General features: G+C 44.7%; 6 protein-coding genes and 1 non-coding gene across 7 annotated transcripts; 4 read left to right on the plus strand and 3 right to left on the minus strand.

The window, feature by feature from the left end:
* The first annotated feature begins 72 nt into the window (after positions 1-72).
* LOC108088094 (chymotrypsin-1) lies at positions 73-1,110 on the plus strand. The gene is made up of 3 exons (XM_017185749.2): positions 73-139; positions 199-794; positions 867-1,110. Exons 1-3 carry the CDS (start codon positions 73-75, stop codon positions 1,023-1,025), a joined length of 822 nt encoding a protein of 273 aa, XP_017041238.1. The 3' UTR covers positions 1,026-1,110.
* On the minus strand, positions 1,018-2,812 carry LOC108087900 (fibrous sheath CABYR-binding protein). The gene is made up of 4 exons (XM_017185478.2): positions 2,516-2,812; positions 1,960-2,438; positions 1,814-1,894; positions 1,018-1,666 (listed from the first exon to the last, which is right to left on the minus strand). The coding sequence occupies exons 1-4, from the start codon at positions 2,697-2,699 to the stop codon at positions 1,127-1,129; spliced, it is 1,284 nt and encodes a 427-aa protein (XP_017040967.1). The 5' UTR covers positions 2,700-2,812; the 3' UTR covers positions 1,018-1,126.
* A 1,060-nt stretch (positions 2,813-3,872) lies between these two features.
* Positions 3,873-5,719, plus strand: LOC108088084 (short-chain specific acyl-CoA dehydrogenase, mitochondrial). Its single transcript, XM_017185739.2, has 3 exons — positions 3,873-3,964; positions 4,028-4,267; positions 4,590-5,719. Exons 1-3 carry the CDS (start codon positions 3,931-3,933, stop codon positions 5,561-5,563), a joined length of 1,248 nt encoding a protein of 415 aa, XP_017041228.1. The 5' UTR covers positions 3,873-3,930; the 3' UTR covers positions 5,564-5,719.
* A 602-nt stretch (positions 5,720-6,321) lies between these two features.
* On the plus strand, positions 6,322-11,092 carry LOC108088028 (conserved oligomeric Golgi complex subunit 1). The gene is made up of 5 exons (XM_017185657.1): positions 6,322-6,521; positions 6,590-7,272; positions 7,933-8,990; positions 9,049-9,714; positions 10,747-11,092. Exons 1-5 carry the CDS (start codon positions 6,388-6,390, stop codon positions 10,867-10,869), a joined length of 2,664 nt encoding a protein of 887 aa, XP_017041146.1. The 5' UTR covers positions 6,322-6,387; the 3' UTR covers positions 10,870-11,092.
* LOC108088029 (putative glycine-rich cell wall structural protein 1) lies at positions 11,068-12,805 on the minus strand. The gene is made up of 2 exons (XM_017185658.2): positions 11,836-12,805; positions 11,068-11,307 (listed from the first exon to the last, which is right to left on the minus strand). The coding sequence occupies exons 1-2, from the start codon at positions 11,908-11,910 to the stop codon at positions 11,161-11,163; spliced, it is 222 nt and encodes a 73-aa protein (XP_017041147.1). The 5' UTR covers positions 11,911-12,805; the 3' UTR covers positions 11,068-11,160.
* A 2,832-nt stretch (positions 12,806-15,637) lies between these two features.
* Positions 15,638-18,350, plus strand: LOC108088079 (4-coumarate--CoA ligase 1). Its single transcript, XM_017185731.2, has 5 exons — positions 15,638-16,024; positions 16,085-16,292; positions 16,425-16,611; positions 16,676-16,792; positions 17,044-18,350. Exons 1-5 carry the CDS (start codon positions 15,884-15,886, stop codon positions 17,993-17,995), a joined length of 1,605 nt encoding a protein of 534 aa, XP_017041220.1. The 5' UTR covers positions 15,638-15,883; the 3' UTR covers positions 17,996-18,350.
* Positions 18,351-20,050: 1,700 nt separating this feature from the next.
* Positions 20,051-20,122, minus strand: Trnat-ugu. The gene has a single exon. It is a non-coding gene; the product is annotated as a tRNA-Thr (tRNA).

The following is a 20,122-nucleotide window of genomic DNA, read 5'->3' on the forward strand; positions in this document are numbered from 1 at the left end:
TCTCAAATGAGGGCCAAACAATTGTTTAAGTAGCGTGGCTTTTGCAAAGTGAGTTACATTTTGCAACCAACAATGTCCACAACTGAGCTACTGCTGATCGGAGTTTTACTTGTGGGAGGCGTGTGTGGAAGGCTTAACTGTGAGTTCGAAAAGAAATAATAAGTTTTCCTTAGTTAAATTAAAATTATAATTAAAAAGCCCGCCAGCCAAGTGGATATACTCCACATCGAATTGTCGGAGGAGCTGATGTTCCAGCTGGTGAACATATACCCTATCAGGTTTCCCTGCAGTACAAAACCCGCGGAGGTCAAATGCACTTCTGTGGTGGATCCATCATTGCTCCAAATAGGGTTCTAACTGCAGCTCACTGTTGCCAAGGTCTAAATGCAAGTCGCATGTCAGTGGTGGCTGGAATTAGGGGTTTGAACGAGAAGGGGTCCCGTTCCCAGGTGCTGTCGTACAGCATCCATCCCAAGTACAAGGAACTGGTGACCAGTGATCTTGCCGTGCTGTCGATTGACCCTGCACTAAAGTTAAACAATGGCACCATAAGCTCCATTGAGTATAAATCCCAGAAAAAGGAGTTTGTGGGTGGCGGAGTTCCCGTGACATTGACGGGATGGGGTCTTCGTCTGCCAGTGCCCTTTCCTTTCCTCGATGAGGTTAACTATCCGAACGTTCTTCAGCGAATGAGTTACCACACCATTTCGAACCGGGAGTGTAGAGATGCCGGAATGGAAAGCGTTACGGAAACGGAAATCTGTGCCAGAGGACCTTTCAGGGGAGCCTGTTCAGTAAGTCCGAGAATTAAATTCAAATCTTATATTGTATTTTGTATTTAAGGAACTCCTTATATCTATTTTTAGGGCGATTCTGGTGGACCTCTGGTAATGCAAACTAAGCAAGGACTAAGACAAGTGGGCATTGTATCCTACGGACTGGTGGTTTGTGGTCTGTACCTCTCCCCGGATGTCTATACACGGGTTTCTACCTTCAGTGAGTGGATAGGAGAGCAAATGGAATAGCAAGGGCTGTGGACTTAAGCCCTTCCAGATCTATTTACTCACTTGCTGGCAAAATCAATTTAACAACTAAGAGATAACTAATAAATGTAGTGTGGTTGAATCTACTCGGCTGCCTCTTCAGCGGGTGCTTCTTCGGCGGGTGGTGGTGCGGCTTCCTCCGGTGGAGCGGGTTCCTCAGCGGGCGGTGGTGCAGCCTCTTCTTCGGGAGGTGGTGGTGGTGGTGGTTCCGCTTCTTCTGCCGGTGGTGCTGCTGCAGGCTCTTCAGCCGCATCAGCAGGTGGTGCCTCCTCCACAGGAGCTTCGGCTGCCTTTGGTTCTTCCGCTGGTGGACCTTCAGCAGGCGGTACTTCTGGCTCTGCCAAACCGGTCTCCGATGTTTTGGCAGTTACAGGAGCAGTTCCAGGAGCAGTTCCAGGAGCAGTTCCAGGAGCAGTTCCAGGAGCTGTTGCAGGGGCTGTGGCAGGAGCAGTGGCAGGAGCTGTTGCAGGAACGGAAGCTGCTCCGGGAGCAGAGCTCGCCGTCGTTATATCCACATCAGTAAGGCCACTCTTCGTTGCATCCGGCGAAGTGGTGGCCTCTGAAGGCTCCGTTGCATCCGTAGGTTCCGCACAAGGATCTGCGATGGGTTTGGTGGCAGCACGCTGAAAATTCGAGAACGATATAAAAATAAGTCTACGTTACGATCGGTAAATGGATTAGTAAGTCCCACAATAAAATATTTAATACGAGAGATTTGTGGAGATTTCTATACTATATTCTATGAACTATGTATTTGATTCTAGACTTACCAACATGACCTTGCGGAAGAATCTCTGAATAATACTAGCTGCCCGCTGCCTTCGCTCCTCTTCCTCGTCATCCTCTTTCTTCTGTTGGGGAAATATAATAAATAGCTTAAAATATTATTTTTTTAATAAATGATAGTTGAACTTACATCAGCGCAAGTGCAGATGCAAACTTCCTGCGGGAACTGGAGGCGCACCCAGTATCCACGCCACGCCGACTGAATTGTGATGGCCGCCTTTTCGCGCATCGCCTCATTAATTCGCTTTAGTTCCCGATCTCGGAAGTACTGGTAAAGCAGCTCGGTTCCATCGGCGCCTCGTTCCGCTGACATGTAGGCCTCCACGAAGCGCTTGTAGGCACTTTCGATCGCTGGACGCGACATGCTGAGTTCCTCATCGGAGAACTTGCACTTCAGCAGCAGCTCCTCCAGGATGTCCACGTCCTCGAAGTTTATCGCCTGCTTTCCGCGACGCATCTCACAGCGACGCTTTTCGAGGAAGTTGCGGAAACAGTCCTCCAAAACCTGGCCCATCAACTCGGACTTTTCCTTGGACAGATCGCATACACAGAGATCCGATATTATGCTGTCCACTTGGCGAAGAGCCCTTTCCAAAATGGTCTTGGCCACTGCAAGGGTTAAAATAAATCAGTAGGATAAGGATTCCCAATTAGGTATAGTAAATTAAGAGGACAGAACCACTCACCCAAAGCCTTTTCCCTGGTCACAATAACAGAGTGGAGATAATCAATGATGAACTGGCAGAGACACTCCTTCGTCGGTTGGCACCTTAAAACCTCGCGAGTAATATCAGATAGAAGTTCTGGCAGACCCTCCGGCACATTTATCGCCTGTTGGCGCACCTTACCGCGTTGTATCAAATAATTCATTTCGATACTCAATAGGTATATTGCAAAAATTCTATAATTTTGAACAGGCAATTGCTTGGCTTGGTAGATTGTGTAAATTGGGAAATGAGGCAGTTCTAAAATATATTTTCAAACTTGTACAGCTTTATTCGACCTACTAGGTTATGAATTTGTTTTATAATTTTTTTTGCTTGTTAATAAATATTTTATCTAAACTTTTAAACACGTTGTTATAAATCAAATTTATTTGAAATGCTGTTCTCCACGCGGGCAAAAATCTAACTACAATGCCTTATGTAGTTTTTGTAGTTAGCTATTCTTTCGGGAGATGGCGCTAGCATAGGGATGTAGAGGGCTGCCTTTAATTTGTAATAATAGAAAAGTAAGGTAAGCTGTATTTGAAAAATAAATGTTAAATTTTATACTCAAAGCTAATTATAAAAGTGAATCTAACGTTATTTACAACTTTTTGTTTTTGAAACTTTGATTCCTCTTATTTTTTTGTAAAAAAAAACCTAACATAAAAACCACGGAAATGACTTTAACTGCACGTGTCGTTGATCGTTCTCAAAGTCCATCTTTTTTTAACATACGTAAATACAAAACAATGCCTACTGTATTTTGCGCTAAAAATTATTCAAAGGACTTTGAACCTTTCACCAGAAGTGGGTGTGTACAGGGAATTAGCAATGCTTAATTTTGTTTTCGGCCGGTAGGAAATCCACAAGGTTTTTCATGGATTCGAATACCTTAAAATCATTGAACCGCTTTTTATATATTTTTTTTTTCATTCTCGGTATTGTAAAGGTCAGCTGAACAACTTGGTAAATTTACAAGTAAAGCTACAATATGTAAAATTTGCTATTATGTAAGGAACTCATATATAGTAGAAATATTAAAAACAAAAAGCATAAAGGGATTACTTAAAAAAAAAAAAAATAAAAATCATTTAATAATAAAAAAAGCTTTAACTTTTTACATCATTATTTTTCGTTTGCCAATTAAGAAATTTAAAAGAGTTGTGTGCAAAACTTTGTAAGCTACTCAAATATATACTTTTCTTTTAATATTTTATATAGGAACAACCCCTTTTAACTTTCAGCGGACGCCCCTGTCTGTTCGCCGCGAGAAAGCTGCTTATAAAAGATGTTCTCCCTCGGGTTTATTTCGATCGGAGCGAAAATATCGGAGAAAGCTTCTTCAGTAGCAAAGACAGCTGACACTACTAACTTGGGATCAGTTGGACGGCGAAATGCAGCAGCTGATCAGAGTAGCGCGGACGTTGGGTGAGGAGCTCCATAGGTGATTCACCACGAGCGGGTGATCGATTTTGCGGTTCCCGTTCGCAGGTCAACGATCGAGTGGCGCATGGAGTGTGCGGAGAATCGGAGGTGGTGATAGGGGGATCGCATGCCTAGCTGCTCTCCCAGAAACCCACCAGATTCTGCAGAAGACCTGCCGGGAGTTCGCCAATGCGGAACTGGCTCCTAAGGCCCGTCATCACGATCGGGAGGAACTCTATCCGGCAGAGCAGGTCCGTCGATTGGGGGAGCTCGGTCTGATGGCGGTGGCTATAAAAGAGGAATACGGTAAGAACTGAGTAACAATAATTGTTGGTTTTTAAAATTTTAAGTACAGCATTGTATAAATGCAATTATTGCTCAATAACCAAAGTAATATTTCTAATGTTTTTTAATTTCAAAAATACAGTTTTCCAATTTTTACATAACAAATTGTTGTGCTTCGATTTGGATATATGTAAATGTAGAAATCATATGTAAATAAAATGAAGTGGTTTGTAAATTCTCTGCTACACTTCTATTTAAAAGTTTACTTTATCAACTTGGAATTAATTGATTAGATTTAAAGTACGTATTAAGTATTATCCATTAATTAAACTTTTTTTCTTAGGCGGATCCGGACTGGACTACCAGGCGTACGCAATTGGCATGGAGGAGGTGGCTCGCGGAGACGCAGCCGTATCCATTGTGATGGGCGTGAATAACCTATACCTGGGTGCAGTGCAGCAGCATGGAACCGAGGAGCAGAAGCAGGACTTCCTGGTGCCCTACACCCAAGGTGATCACATCGGCTTCTACGCATTGTCGGAACCCGGAAACGGATCGGATGCAGGAGCTGCCAGCACCACAGCCAAGTTGAACGGAGACAACTACCTGCTCAATGGAACCAAGGCTTGGATATCGAACTCCAAGGAGGCCAGCGGGGGAGTCGTCTTCGCTACCGTGGACAAGGCCCTGAAGCACAAGGGAATCACTGCCTTCCTCACGAAAAAGGACGTTCCAGGACTCTCGATTGCCAAGAAAGAGAGCAAGATGGGCATGCGGGCCACCTCGACTTGCCAATTGGTGTTGGAGGATGTCCAGGTGCCACAAAGTCAAGTTCTTGGAGCACCCGGCGATGGATTCAAGATAGCCATGCAGTCTTTGGACTGCGGTCGGATTGGAATTGCCGCACAGGCCACGGGAATCGCACAAGCCGCCTTGGAATTGGCCGTGGACTATTCCCAAAAGAGGGTGGCCTTCGGAAAGCCGCTAGCCAAGATGCAGCTCATCCAGCAGAAGCTGGCCGACATGGCCACTCGCGTTGAGGTCTCCCGGCTGCTCACCTGGCGTGCCGCCTGGCTGAAGGACAACGGACTGCCCATGACCAAGGAGGCTTCCATGGCCAAGCTGCATGCCTCCGAGGCGGCCACCTATTGTGCCCACCAGTGCATCCAGGTGCTGGGCGGGATGGGCTACACCACTGACCTTCCAGCGGAGCTCTATTACCGTAACGCCCGCGTCACGGAGATCTACGAGGGAACCTCGGAGATCCAAAGGATCGTCATTGCCAACGCTGTTTTACGTGAATTGGGCAGCGAGTGATTGTACATTATCTTATTGGAGCCCGAAAAGCCAGAAAACTTGCATTTACTTTCATGTGACAAACCCCTGTTATTTTACTTAATTGCTGTTATTACCTCATGCCAGACAAATGCATTTAATAAAATATATGTATTTTTTAAAACTTTATGTAAATTATACATTTTGAAGTGTCAATTAAAGGTAATTGTTTACAAGTGCGGTGCACGGTAAATACAGCTTACAAAAATAAAGTAAAATATGGAAACGATGTAGTTTTTTCTAAAACTTCTAAATCCGTTGGCGGAGAGTGAAAATTTTGCACCGTTTCTTTGTTATTAACAATTAAAAATTCGATTTGTAGTACAAATTCGGATCTGAAAGACCGTATTTGCAATAAACCGCCACCAGACGACTGCAATAATCGGCACATCACATGCAAATACGGTCTCTCAGATCCGAATTTGTACTACAAATCGAATTTTTAATTGTTAATAACAAAGAAACGGTGCAAAATTTTCACTCTCCGCCAACGGATTTAGAAGTTTTAGAAAAAACTACATCGTTTCCATATTTTACTTTATTTTTGTAAGCTGTATTTACCGTGCACCGCACTTGTAAACAATTACCATTTTTTATATATATATTATTTTTTATATATATATTATTTTGTTATATTTTAATAACTTCATGTTTTAATATTGCACTTGTGTAACGGCCGGGCTATAATGGAGAATCATCGATAAACACGGCTTAGGTATATTTGCGCAATCCAGCCACAGTCACACTAATTACGCTGCCACATTGATTACTCTGTTATTGTTTTTAAAAATTCAATATCCGAGTAAATGACGACCAATCTGTTAAATCTGGACGTGGACATGCTGTTCGAAAAGTACAGCGTGTCCGATATTGACTTGGTGCACAAGAAAATCCAGACGGAGGTGGAGAACAAGCGTGAGGAGCTGCGCACCCATGTCGGGTAAGTGATGTGATGTGGCACCCCCAGAACCTAGAACTCCAAACTAAAAATATTATTAAATCCCCTAGAGAGCGGTACAGGGACCTCCTGCAGGCGGCGGACACCATTGCGGCTATGCAGACGTCGGCAGGTACGCTTATGGAGCAAGTGCGTCACGTGCAGGCCAACTGCCGCAGTCTTAATGAGCAGCAGCTCCTGGGCTTCCAGTCCACCACAACTGCGGATCCCAAGGAAGCGGCACTGCAGCAACGAAACGCCGGAAGGAAGCTGCAGACATATTACGGTACCATGGCCCAGATTAAGCTGCTTACCGCGTTGCCGGAACTCATTTGGACGCACCTGGACAACGACAGGTTTTATGCCGCCACCGAGCTGTTTATCTTTAGCCGGCACATCAGCACAGGCTTGCAGCTGGACGGCCAAAGTGCCCTGATGCAGAAGCTACCGGTGGCCCGCAAGCAATGGGAGATCCTGCGTCCCTTCCACGTTACCATTAAGCAGGCAGTGTTGGCAGCACTCGAGAGGGAGGAACTTCTTCCCGAAATGGCCGTGGATTGCCTACAGAGCCTTTTATTGCTGGACAAGAGCGACTTAAGTGCCGTGCTAAAAACCTTTCTCGGTTTGCGCTCTTCCGCTTTTCTTAATTGCCTGCAGAGCCGACCGTCCGACGCACGTCGAGTTAAGGAGCGCATCCTGGCCAGTTTGAGCGTTCTGAACAGCACCGTGGATCTGCTGGACAAATGTTTGCTGGGTAAGAACCTTTTTAATGACGAAACCTAAATAACAGGCACAAAAACACGGAGAGAATAAGGAGTACCAAAAGGCACTCCCATTGAAACAGGGCACTGGCTGAAGAAGCGGCCGCAATTTGGGTATCTTCGACTGATCGGTAATGCATTACGGTGACCAAAGGATGGGGACCTGAAGACCTGACCCCACACGCCTCTAAAAGATTGTTGGTGTAGGTCGACTGGTGCTGCAAACAGGTCACATAGTCGGTTTTCCCCAGACTGACCAAAGTGGAGTTCTTGTCGATTCCGTCAAAGCACCGGAATTCCGCACCACTTGTGGGCCAGAGAGTAAGGCAATGTTGTATGGGGCGGTTGTGAAAGAGCACGATGTAAACACTTGGCTGTTTGTCCAGGAAGTATATGCCATAGTAGTCACCGCGCTCAATGCGACTATCATGGGACTTTTCCTGTAACTTGTCCGTATACCTATCTGAGCAAAGGAGTCGGAGTGCTCCTTCTATTTTGACTCCACAACGCCTGGCTAGTTTAAGAGAAGAGTCCGACATTTGTAGTCTTGATGAGTGTAAAAAAATCAGTTAGATGTTTACAAAACATTTGCGCCTACTCTTATGTATATTATTAGTACTTTCTGTGTTATAATAATGGTAATTTTCCCACAGGTGATAGCCTCCTCTTCACCCGTTTGGCCGACTGCTCCTCGCCTACATGCCCGCCCAGCATTAACCGGATGGAGAGCAGCGAGCGGCAGCTGGCTCACCTTTTGCCCGAAATCATAGCTGGTTTCAAGCCGCAGTTTGAGGTGCCTCAGCTTACACCAGAGCAACTGGGCGCTTCCCTTCAGCAGTGGCTGGATAAGATGAACGCCCTGGCAGCAGCTCATCTGCAGCAGGTCTTCGCCCTGGTCAGCAACATGCAGACCATCCAGGACATCAAAACGGCGGCCAGGGCCAACGGTCGTCCGGACTTCGTCCGCTTGGAACAGCAGCTGCATCTGAAGCACAGTCAGTTGGACTTCTACGTACGAAAGTACGTCCCGTTGATTAATGCCAGAGTGCGAGAGATCATCCGCAGCAGTTGGGCCACAGCCATGAAGCAGACCTACGAGCAGGTGCTCTCGCTCATCGAAGCCGGACAACCACAGTCGCCGAAACAAATTTGGCGAGAGCAGAGCGAGGATCTGCCTTTGAGCTTGGCGGCGGCGCTAAGTGATCAACCAAAGCGGCTGGCTAACCGCACAAAGGGCTACGATGGCGCCACCATGGAGCTGTGCAAACGCTTTGACTCTCATCTTGCTGATATCGTCCAGGAGCTGAATGTGATGCTACAGGAGCAGACAACACGGGCGGAGGATAAACTATCGCTTATCACTTTTCTGCGCGAGACAGCCGAGGAGCAGCTGACCGAGTATCTAACCAACCTAAAGGGATTGCAACTCAGAGAGCGCCCTGCTCTGCTCCTGGCACTAAGAAATACTTTGGCCTTGGTGGAACTGTGCCCCAATTTGAAGCTATGCTTCTGTCAGCCTTCAAGTTGGCGGCAGTGGACTGACAACATCGCAGGACTGGGGATCGAGCATTGGCAGCGTATTTGCGGTTTGATCGAAGAGGAAATGCTATCCTTCTGGCTGCTCATCGTTGACGATGTGCTGGCTGGGCACAACTGCGAGGAGAAGCTGCCTAAAGTTATTAACCATGAAGTTGTTCTCAGCGATTTTGCGGTATTGTAATTGAATAATATGTTAGATTTCCCTATAATATAAATGAACTCCTTTACAGCTGTGGCAGACTTTGACTTTGGAGCAGCGTGACGAGGACCAGGAGCAAAGTGTTCAGTCTACCATTCGCATTCCTAGCCAACCGCGTCTTTCTCTGCAAACGTATCTGCATCAGCTGATCCAGGCGTTGAACCAGGCTGTTCCCCAAACACTGCCACCTAAAGTATTGCAAGCCTTCATCCAGCGGCTTTTGGGAAAACTGCTTTCCCACTACCAGGGATTGGCCAGAGCGGAGTGCACAAAATCTAGCCAGAACATTGCTCTGCAGTTGTACTTCGATCTGAAGTTCCTGGAACGTGTGTTTGCCGTTACTCGTGAGGAGAGGAATCTCTACGAACAAATCCACTCCCAGCAGAACGAACTGCGCGACTGCATCGATCCCTTTGACTTCGAGCTGTTTGCCGAGCACATAACAGCGCATGTGGCTAGAGCTTCGAGCCGTCTTCAGGGCGAACTGGGAGTGCTGACACCCTCGACCGCTGCTCCAACTCAGGGCGCAACGGCAGCCAGTACTTTGGCCCACGAAGCAGATCCCAATGTCCTGTGCCTTAGCTCCTCCGGATCCACGTCGCTCTGGTTCCCCCTGTTGCCTATTGTGATGCCCCAAGCTGCCGGAAGAACCACTGGCATCGAACGGAAAGCCCCGGTTCAGGAAACAGCAGAGAAAGTGAGTGAATGGCTGATAAGATACGGGGCTGTCGGGTTTATCTTTGAAATAATTAGTTTGAGTTCGATTTGCTTACATGTTCAGGGTTACAATATATATTAGGTTTTACTTTGGTTTTTTTTTTTAAACAAAAAAATTATACAGTTGGTAAATCATTTATTTATACAAGCAAATCAAATAATTTAATCGATCCAAAAACCCACAGCCTCTAAACTATTTCGACTCGTACAATCTTTATCGAGTTATAATTATCTGTTCCCATGTTTCTTTCCTAGGATTTCTATCGATTGCAATCCTAAGTAAATAGTTTCAACATTTACTCTGGTTGGGTAGGAATGGTATTTGATTGTTGATATTTTGTTATCATTCCTCGTTTGCATGCTGCATGTTAATAACTATTTAACCAATATTTAAAGAGCAGAACTTGCCCCCTCCTCTTATTAGATGCTTCATTTCCAAATTTGGAAACCTCTTCAAACTGAAGCAGCAGTTTAATTAAACTAATTTGGTCCATCCAGCAATAAATAAGCCAGAATGCCGCAAGACAAATTTTAATTAGGTGCAACTTTTCTCTCCCTCCCTTTTACCCATCGCCCTGCTGCTGCTTCTCCACTTCGCCCAGAAGTGCTTGGCAAAAGTTTCTCTTGAAAACCAAAACCAAAACTTCCAAGTGGATGGCCAAAACATCGGCACAATGATTGGGTATATATTATGTACGCGTGTAGGAGTGCCTTAAATGCTAATTAATGAATCGCTGCAATTATTGAAATCAAATCGCTGGGCAAATGTTAATTTATGCCCGCGGCTGGCTACTTGGTCGTTACTCGCATGTTTAGTAATTAGCTGCGATCTGCGCCGGTATAAATCGTTCTCTAATTATGTGTGTCTGCTTTTGGTTTGCCGTTTGCTGTTCGCCATAAATCTGAAAGTCCAACCGCAAATTAACAGATTAATCAGCCAAACTACCAATTAATAGTCCTAATTAATTAATAACATTTCTCTTTATCCCTCTATCTCTACTTTCACCCTTAGATGGCGACAACAACGCCGACGAGGAAATCGACGGGGGGCAATGGAGCCCGCAAGGGAGACAGTGGCAAATCCAAATCGAGCGCAGCTTCCTTCTTCGGGATGTCCCAGGACTGGTTTCGCTAGAGGAGTCGAATGAAGTGGCCTGTGAAGTTCATCCGAGTGGAATGCGTAGAACGGAAGGGAAGGGAAGGGAAGGGAGCTGAACGGAACCCGTTCTCTCCGGCATTTCAACGTTTAGTCGAGCATTCAAAATGTTTAACCTGTATCCAAACATATTTGTAGAACGAGCGGGCACCGCCAAATAATTGTTAGAGAGTCACATACATTATAGATACATATTCCCTGATATCACTTTTAATTTCAACTTAACTCTAAATTTGTAATTTTTAATGCGCTTTGATGTTGCCACCGTTGCTATTTCTTGCCTCCTTTCTTGCCACCGCCTGCGGCTGCCTTTTGGTCTTGTCCTTTCTTGGCTCCACCTTTGTCACCACCGCCGCCGTCTCCTTTGTTTTTATTTCCGGATCCGCCTCCGCCTCCTCCACCACCGCCGCCCTTTTTCTGTGGGCAAAGAAACACGGAAAGATTTCTCTTTGAGTTGGGACTAAGCAAATAACGAGCCACGGTTGTTTAAAGTTGTGGCGCAAAGTCAGCAAATGAGAAAAAGGTTAGTTGTGCCGGGATTGCAGTGGAGAGACCCTGGCTGCAAGGGGTTAGCCGTTCTTTAATTACATAAAAATCTGAGAAAAATTAATTATGATTTTCATAATGCGCGTCAAAGAATGTAATTGTCTTCTAAGCAATTATTTGCTGACCTGGGATATTTTTAATAGTTTGATAGGTTTTAGTTTCTACGAATACTTCGATGACTAATTTAATTTATTTTTTGGCATTTCACTAACATATAAACAAATTTTCTTAGTCAGCAGAGAACTATTTGTACTTGTTTTTCAGTTCTACATTTTGTTTTTAAATATTTGTAGTTACTTTCGATTGGAACTGAAGCAAACTTAATAAGCACTAAGATGTAGATTATAACAGTTAGACTCACAATTAGTTAGTTAGTTGCATAACACAAATATTGCTTACATTGCCGCCGCCGCCTCCTCCACCCCCTCCTCCACCTCCTCCTCCTCCGCCGCCTCCTCCTTTATTTTTACCCATTCCGTAAACTTCTTAGGACAGCAATTATTAAAAGTATTTGGTTTGGTTTTATGGGCTTGCTGTTGGTTTTTGGGCAAGAGCAAACTTTGGCCGCAGCTGGCAAATTGCAACTAATAAGCATCGCCATTGCCGCAAAGCGAAATGCATGAAATTAAATCATTTGGCCAGGAAAAGAGGGCCGAAATAAACGCCGAGAGCAAAACAGAAAAAGCGCAACAGCCGAAGGCGGAAAGCGGAAGGGAATGTTTTTGGGGAGGTGGCTGCGTTGGCCAGGGGGACTTGGCCCCGGGCAGAGAACAACTGGCTGCAATGGCCAATGGCTCTTAACTGATTTAATCATCGCCATGGCACCTCTCTCTGTGGCCGGAAGAAATGGGAAGTGGTTCTCTCTCGCGGCGACTGTTGGATTATTTTGTAGTGCTTCCCCGCCATCCTGTTCCCTGTTCCACTTTCATCCGATTCTGTTTCGGTTTCTGAATTTGCATTTGCCCATTACCGTTACCCGTTCCACCTGCCCCACCTTTCCCCTTTCCCCAAGGCCACGGCATTGACATTGGCCACTTCTCGCGTTTCTGGTTAGTGTCCAATGGAAGGCAACACGTCGATAATCCCGCGGCTCAGTGGCGAATCCCTCGGCTACGGGCGGTGCAACACGACTATATTTATAGATGCATCGAGAATCGAGGGCGATAACTTGGGCTAAGAGAGATTTTAGGATTTCAATCGAAAAGAATTGGCCATTGAGGCGATTGAAAGCGTTAATGTATGCAGAATGCAGAGAACATAAAGATTGAATAAGGCAGAAACCGTTTAAATACGGAGATGTCCAAGGGAAAAACTGAATTAATTATAGATTTATTAAAATGGGCAAGAGAGGGATGAATCAATGAAACGCAAATTGTAGGTATCCAATAAATTAACTTTGATTTATATGGCTCGTTTAACTTTTATTTTAACTTGTGGTTTTTCTCTTTTTTTGCTAGTCTGTTTGTATAAGCATACGACTACATAGTTAATGAATGTAAGATTTTAAGGCATTAACTAATAGCATTATATACTGAAAACAAACCAAAGATAAAAACCCTTTTCAATAAGATCGCATTGTCTGATAATTTCTTTACAGTACTTCTTTAATTACTTCACCAGGATGACTCCTAATTATAATGGAATTTATTTAACGGCTTTCCACCTGTCTGCGTTCCAAAGAAAAGTGTCCGAGTCTGATTTTCTTCATATGCTAATTACGGTTATCAAAAAGTTTCTCGGTCGCTGCCACCGGACACTGGAAACTCAATGCATACCTAATGAGTCCCTCGACTTTTTCTGCAGCTTTTTCTCCGACATCCCCAATTTTCCCCCAGCAGTTTGCAGGTACAGCGAATATCAGAGATGGAAAAAAGAGAGGACACCCGTCTGTGTCAGCTAATTAAATTAGATGTTTTATACGGGGAGCCGTGAGTGAAACCGATATCTCCCGATGAAACTGAAAGCAGCGAGCCGGGGAGAACTCAACAAGTCGAAATCTGCACATGGAAGCGAGTCTGCTAGTCTGAAACCAAATCAGAAGTGAAAAGTATGAAATAAGCTCATAAAATTTCGCTCACACATGCTCCGGGGCTTGGTTTTTTTTTCGGTGGATGACCCGTATCCGGAGGGGAGGCCAACAAAGTCGCAAGTCCGGACATTTGCTGCAGGTGCGGCAGGCGAAACTTGCACCTGAAAGATAAGCCCCCAGGTGCAAAAACTGGAGCAGGAGAAATCGGACAGACGGACACTTTGAATTTAAACGAAACGGGCGCACTTTCTGGGAGTGGCTAAATACATACGGAAAAGCGAGAGAGATAGCCGGGATAACTAAGGAGTTGGCTCTGTAAAAGTGCGGAACTTTAATTAAGTTTTGGTTCTCCCAGCTGACTGACATCTTGAATTACAAATGAAAAACTTGTGTGCAGCAAGCAGCAGCAGCAGCGGCAGCAGAAGGAAAAGCAGCCAAAGGAAAAGGGCCAAAAAGAAGAGACATAGAATAAGGCAAAAGAAAAAAAAATTTTAGGGAAAAGGAAAAACCAGTGCATAATAACACACTGAACTGCAAGAGGTGGAGCTGTAGCAAAAAGCAGTTCCTGCAACAGAATGCGAATAAGTTGCACAGCCAGCAATTCACGGAAAGAAAATAAAGGAAACCCGACGGATGGTCGAATCACTGGGCGGGAAAGCCAAACAACTACCTTAGCCAGTTACCCAGTTAGCTAGTTAGCCGCTATAAGAATACCCAACTCACTGGGACCGCGAATATCTTCCAACTGGCCGGCCCTTAAGTCACGGGTTTCCCAAAAATCGAACAAGAGCCGCAGCGACACAAAATGATTCTATTCATTCCCCGAAAAGGGAACTCTTCCGGCAATATCATGCTATGGAATACCCTTAGATAACCCCGTCCCGATTATCAAATTCCATTTCCTCTGGTTTTAGGTAATTCCCTCCAATTGTGACGTCTGCTTACGATAGTTTTTGCTGGGAAAATTAATTCCCTACTTAAGGCTAAAGCCCGATAAGATTACGCCGAGCAAATCAAAGTGCAGTGTCTGTAATGTCGGGTACATAAGCCACCATGGAAACCTTATCGAAAGCGCACAAAGCCAACTCCATTAAGCCCGAACTGCAGGCAGGGGCTTAGTTTCTAGGCACTTATTTTTTAATTACACATGACAACAATAATGTAAGCCCACTCAGATCTGAAGGAGGAGTGCCAATCGAATTGATTTGCTTCTGCTTTGATGGCCCGATCGCTAATAAGTATTACATACTTGCCAGGTGTTATTTTAAATGTTTTTCATTAAAAATGCAATAAAAAGAAAGTTTAAATGACGTGTTTTTCACGCTGCCCAGGTGCACATATATTCGCCCAGTTAAAAACCATTCCTGGTTAAGGCAACCACAGGTCTGCTGTAGCCGGAACTTCGCCCAAAGCCGAACTTCATCATCGGCAGCCTTGCCACAGAATTTGGTTTTAGTTCACGTGCCACCGGGAACGGAAAGTTGATTTTCTCTGCCGGCTGCCATTGCTGGAAAATCAGGAAACAGATGTTTGCAAATATCTTGCGAGCGAACTTTTTCGCCAAGGTATTTAAATAACGTTTTCGCTGCACCAACTTTTTGTCAGCCGCAGCGCAGAAAAAAAGGGAAAATAAAAGGCAAGATGTAAAGAAAGCGCTGGGAGCCGGGCTAAAGAAAACCCATTAAATTGCACTGAATTGGGTACATTTCGTTTTGGGGGAATTTACTGACTTATCATGGCTCTGCTGAATGGGATATCATGTTGTATTCATATCAAAATGCCGGCAGAATAGGCTATAGAAATGGCCTTAAGAAAACATACTGAGAGCGCGTGTCAATATCTAGTGACTAATTAAGTGTTGGAAATAAATACGCAAACTTTCCATTTTAATTTTAATATCACGCATTTAGGAGCCATGAGCCATTAATGGTTCAAAGTCCAAACCGCATTTACCGAATTTAAGATACCCTTTAAAAAGTGAAAGCATTTGCGTAATATTTGGAATACAAAGTAACCGTATCTAGTCTTTGGATTAAGGGTTTTCTATTTACAAATATGTTTCACGCGGTAAAACCCGGAACAAAGATAAAATAGTTTGACAATTAGGGATGGGTTGTTGCCATTGACGAAGAAGCTAAAATTTAATAACTCATATCTCGACTAAGACACCCTTCAATTAAAGAACCGATCGCTCGTTATTTGATTAGTTTTTATGAATATATGCATAAACGCCACTCGTGTGGTCAACTTTGCGACTTTTATCTTTCATTGACACCTTGCACTTAACCTAGGCCCTGCTTATCGTCTGCAGATAAGCCATTTGTGGATCCCTGTCTTTATAAGAGGCCCACCGGGCGTTTAGTTCCACAGATAGTGGTCGATCTTTCGGGTGTGCATTTCAGTCATATTGCAGCAAAAATGTCCAAGTTGCCTTGCAGCTACGATGCGGAGAAGAAGATTTGGAAGGGTATTCCGCAGAGCAGTCCCTTCAAGCCGGAAACTTCCCTGGGACGTATTATCTTCAGGAACATGAGGAACTGGCCCAAGAATGTGTGCCAGGTGAGTTTCATAGCACGAGGATTTTACCCAGGACCTCCTTGATATGTTGTGGCTCTGCAGATTTCGGATTCCGAGGGCGTTGAGGTCACCTACCAGCAGGCTCTCACTTGGGCTATTCGCATTGCCCAGCATTTGAAGAGCCGCGGGCTTGATCACAAGGATATCATTGGGATCTCCGCCAAGAACACTACCTACATAATGCCCATCGCCGTTGCTTGTTTCTTCCACGGAACACCTTTCCAGTCTGCCAACCCGATCCTCGAAGAATGTACGTATATCACCTGTTTTTTAATTTAGTTTCAAGTAGTACATATTTTTACGAACAATTTAAAAATATTTACTTAATCAACCAGTTAATTCTGATAACCTTTAAAATATATTAAATGTTTACTATTCGCAGCTACCCTGAAGCACTTGTACACTATCTCCAAGCCAAAGATCATCTTTACCGATGCTGACCATTACGACAAATTATACTCGGCTACCAAGGAGTTCAAGCCAGAGATTATTCTAACCACTGGAACTAAGGAAGGTATCCTCAGCATTCAGGATCTGCTTCATCCTACAAAGACCGAGTTCTTTTACCAGTGAGTGTGGGATACATAGTTCTTTTAGATATCGGTTATTATATACATGATTGATTCTTACTAGGCCAACTCCGCTGAAGGAGGGACCCGGGCAGACAGTGGCTATCCTCACCTCATCCGGAACCACTGGAATGCCAAAGGCTGTGTGCATCTCTAACGATATTCTGAGCCAGGAGACAATGTAAGTTTTTGAAAACTTTTTAAGTATTATATAATGACTATTAAGCACTTACGCATTTTAATCTCAAAGAACTTAAAGAGCTCACCTTTCGTTCTTTTAATGAATGAAAGATAAGTGTTAAAAAAAAAGTGCGCCTTATCTAAAATTTGTTGAGGTTTTTTCGGTGGCTTAGTGATAAAGCCACGCAAACTAAATAATTTATTTAAATTATTAATCTGATAAAAATAAAAATATTTTCTCTTTCGATATAGCTTCATGAATGGCTACGACACGATCTACATTTCAGCTAGTTTGGACTGGATCACCGGGCTGTGGGCCACAATCTTCAGTACTGTGAATGGTTGCACTCGTATCATCAGCAGCAAACCTTTTGCTGCCGAGTACTTTGTGCACTTGGTGAGCAAGTACAAAATCACCTATGCCCTCATTCCGCCGGAGCACTGCTGCTCCCTTCTGGACTGTCCCACTGCAACTCCAGAGAAGATGGCAAGTCTGACGAAGCTGAACTTCGGAGGCGGACGAATGACACAGAACACGGTGGAGCGGATAAAGAAACTGGCCCCCAATGGCGTACTCAACTCCTCGTACGGAATGACCGAGGTTGGCTTCATCGTGTTCAACCACGGACATCTGAAGCTCACAGCTGCAGGTAATCCGCTGCCCGGAATTCAGATTAAGATCCTTGACGACGATGGTAACCAGTTGGGAGTCAACCAGACTGGAGAGATCGTTGTGCACAACGGCTTCAACTGGAACGGATACTTCGCCGATCCCGAGGCCACCAAGAAGATGCGGGACGAGGAGGGCTGGTTCCACACCGGAGACATGGGCTACTTCGACGAGGACGACTACCTCTACATGACGGACCGCAAGAAGGAGGTGCTCAAGTGGAAGGGTCTGCAGATGTGGCCCGCCGAAGTGGAGGCGGTCATCGACGAGATGCCGGAGGTCAAGAGGGTGTGCGTGATCGGAGTGTACGATGAGACCCAGGGAGATGTTCCCGGAGCTCTGGTTGTGAAGGAGGACAATGCCACTCTGACTGCCCAGCAGGTGATCGACTACGTGGCAAAGCGACTGCCCGACATCCAGAAACAGTTGCGCGCTGGAGTTCAGTTCGCGGACGAGATTCCCCAGAACCACAACGGAAAGGCTGTCCGCCGATACGCCCGCGATCTCTTCGTCGCCCTGTCCAAGAAAAACTGACAACCGCCCGCGCTCTTGTTTGGAATAATCTAGCCTTGTCTTAGTTTTTAAGCTGGGGAGACTTTCTGAGTTTTTGTTGATATTTGCACGTCAAAGTGCCACTTGAAAGTCTCCCAAAACCCTTGCTACTCAGAATAATATTGATCTATTCTTATCAAATATAGAAAATGCAAATGTATAAAATCGTGGAATAACTTTCCGATGCAAGGGTATAAAATGTGCAAAAAGCATAAAGTATTTGGGCGTCTCACTGTTAACAACTGATGTCAAACCAAAGCTTTGAATGTTTATTTGTGTTATTCGAATTAGCCAAAAATATTTAATATAAAAAAAATGTTTGTTAGGTTGAATTGTAGTGGGAAATAGATTTGAAATTTGGATTTGATTGCGCAAAACTCTACTTTTGTCTAACAAATTGCCTGCAGCTATTTCTGTTTCCCTTGACCAATAACACGTCACAAATCTCTCTGAAATCCCCACAGCCTAAAGTAACATTCAAAAAACAATTGCCGACAACATTTGATTACCGTTGCCATCCCATCAATTTGGTTATAAAAATATTGTGTGAGTTTGGGCGGGCATTGGGGCCATAACTCAACTGGAATTGTGTCGCTGCTTCTTTATGGCTAAACACTTTCATTGGGCAAACAAAGAATTGCCATTTTGCGTCGAGGGCCGTGACTCCACCCTCCCGGGGTAAAAAATCATTTTATTTAGTCATAAAAATCGCACGCATAGAAATGGAATGGGGACGGTAGGCACCATCTGTGGGGGTTCCGGGTGCCAAATCACGGGGGCCGCACAAAAAGAAGCTTTTCACGAAATTAAAGGTAAATAAAATGTTTATGAGTGGAGAGCAAGCGCTCATATGATTTCACATTCGATTGAATAACATTTACACACGCAAGCGAGCGCCACGAAGGACCCGCAATCTCTGCCCGGATCTCAATCCTCTGGCCCCCAATTCGGTGGATCCGTGGAATCCATCGAATCCGTGCGAGGATAGCGGGCACCCAAAGACGGGCAATAAATTCAAACATGTGCACATAAATTTTTATTTCGATTTGCTGAGCCGCTGTCAGTGCCGTCGCACATGCCCCCGCTGACCCCCTTTTTCCACCACCCCCCTCCTCCTCCCCCTCCCCCTCATCTCCCCATATTCGGTTTTATGAACTGTGAATATGCGCATGATGAAGTTGCCAAAGGATCTCGGCGGAAGTGAATCGTTCGGCATGCGGTTCACTCACTGTGCGTGTGTTTGTGGGCGTCCGTCAAATGGGAGGGAGTGCAGGGAGGGGGATGATGAGGGGGAGGGGGAGGGGGATGACGAGGGGGAGGGGAAGGGGGGGGGAGTGGCAAACGTCAACGGCATCACAAATTATTGCATCTCGGTGCGCGGGGAATCAGGAGATGGGCAAAATGTTCAATTTATCTTTTAGGAATTGTAGGTGTAAAGGGTGTGTTGTTCCGCTTGAAATCCTCTGCATTTATTTATTAATAATATACAAAATGGTATAATCTATATTTATTTTAATATGCCCTATTGAATATATTAAAAATCCTCGGTTGGATAGGTGTGCAATTATCAATTGAAATATAACATAACAAGCAAAACGTGATTTGAAAACCATAAAATGAAACTAAGTAGCCATACTCTAAATTCTTTTCTTGCATTTCATAATAATCAAAACAGACTCAAATCTGGATAATATAGCTTTTTAAGAAGGTAATTTAACATTGTTTAAAGTCGATTATTTAAATTAATAAAATTTACTGTTTCGACCACTGTTTCAGCTGAAAATTCCGTGAAAGCAGCAATGCGACGCGAAATCGCAGCCGTCAGTCAATTGACTTGTCTAAACGGAGGAACGGGAGTTCGGAAGACGACGGCAACGATCCCCCCGCCTGCATAAGTCAAATATCGAAAACGTCAACTCCTGATTGAGGAGCCCCGAAAGCCAGGCTGCAGCAGTTCAATCAAGCTTGAAATATGCTGGAATCAGCAAATAGTTTGGGGCGACGGGAAGAAAATATGCAAAAAAGTCCAGACGACCTTGCCTCTTGTGAGAATTGAACTCACGGCCCCTGGTTTACAAGACCAGTGCTCTGCCACTGAGCTAAAGAGGC

This window comes from Drosophila ficusphila, unplaced genomic scaffold, assembly GCF_018152265.1.
Source record: "Drosophila ficusphila isolate 14025-0441.05 unplaced genomic scaffold, ASM1815226v1 contig_791, whole genome shotgun sequence".
Taxonomy (NCBI): Eukaryota; Metazoa; Arthropoda; class Insecta; order Diptera; family Drosophilidae; genus Drosophila; species Drosophila ficusphila.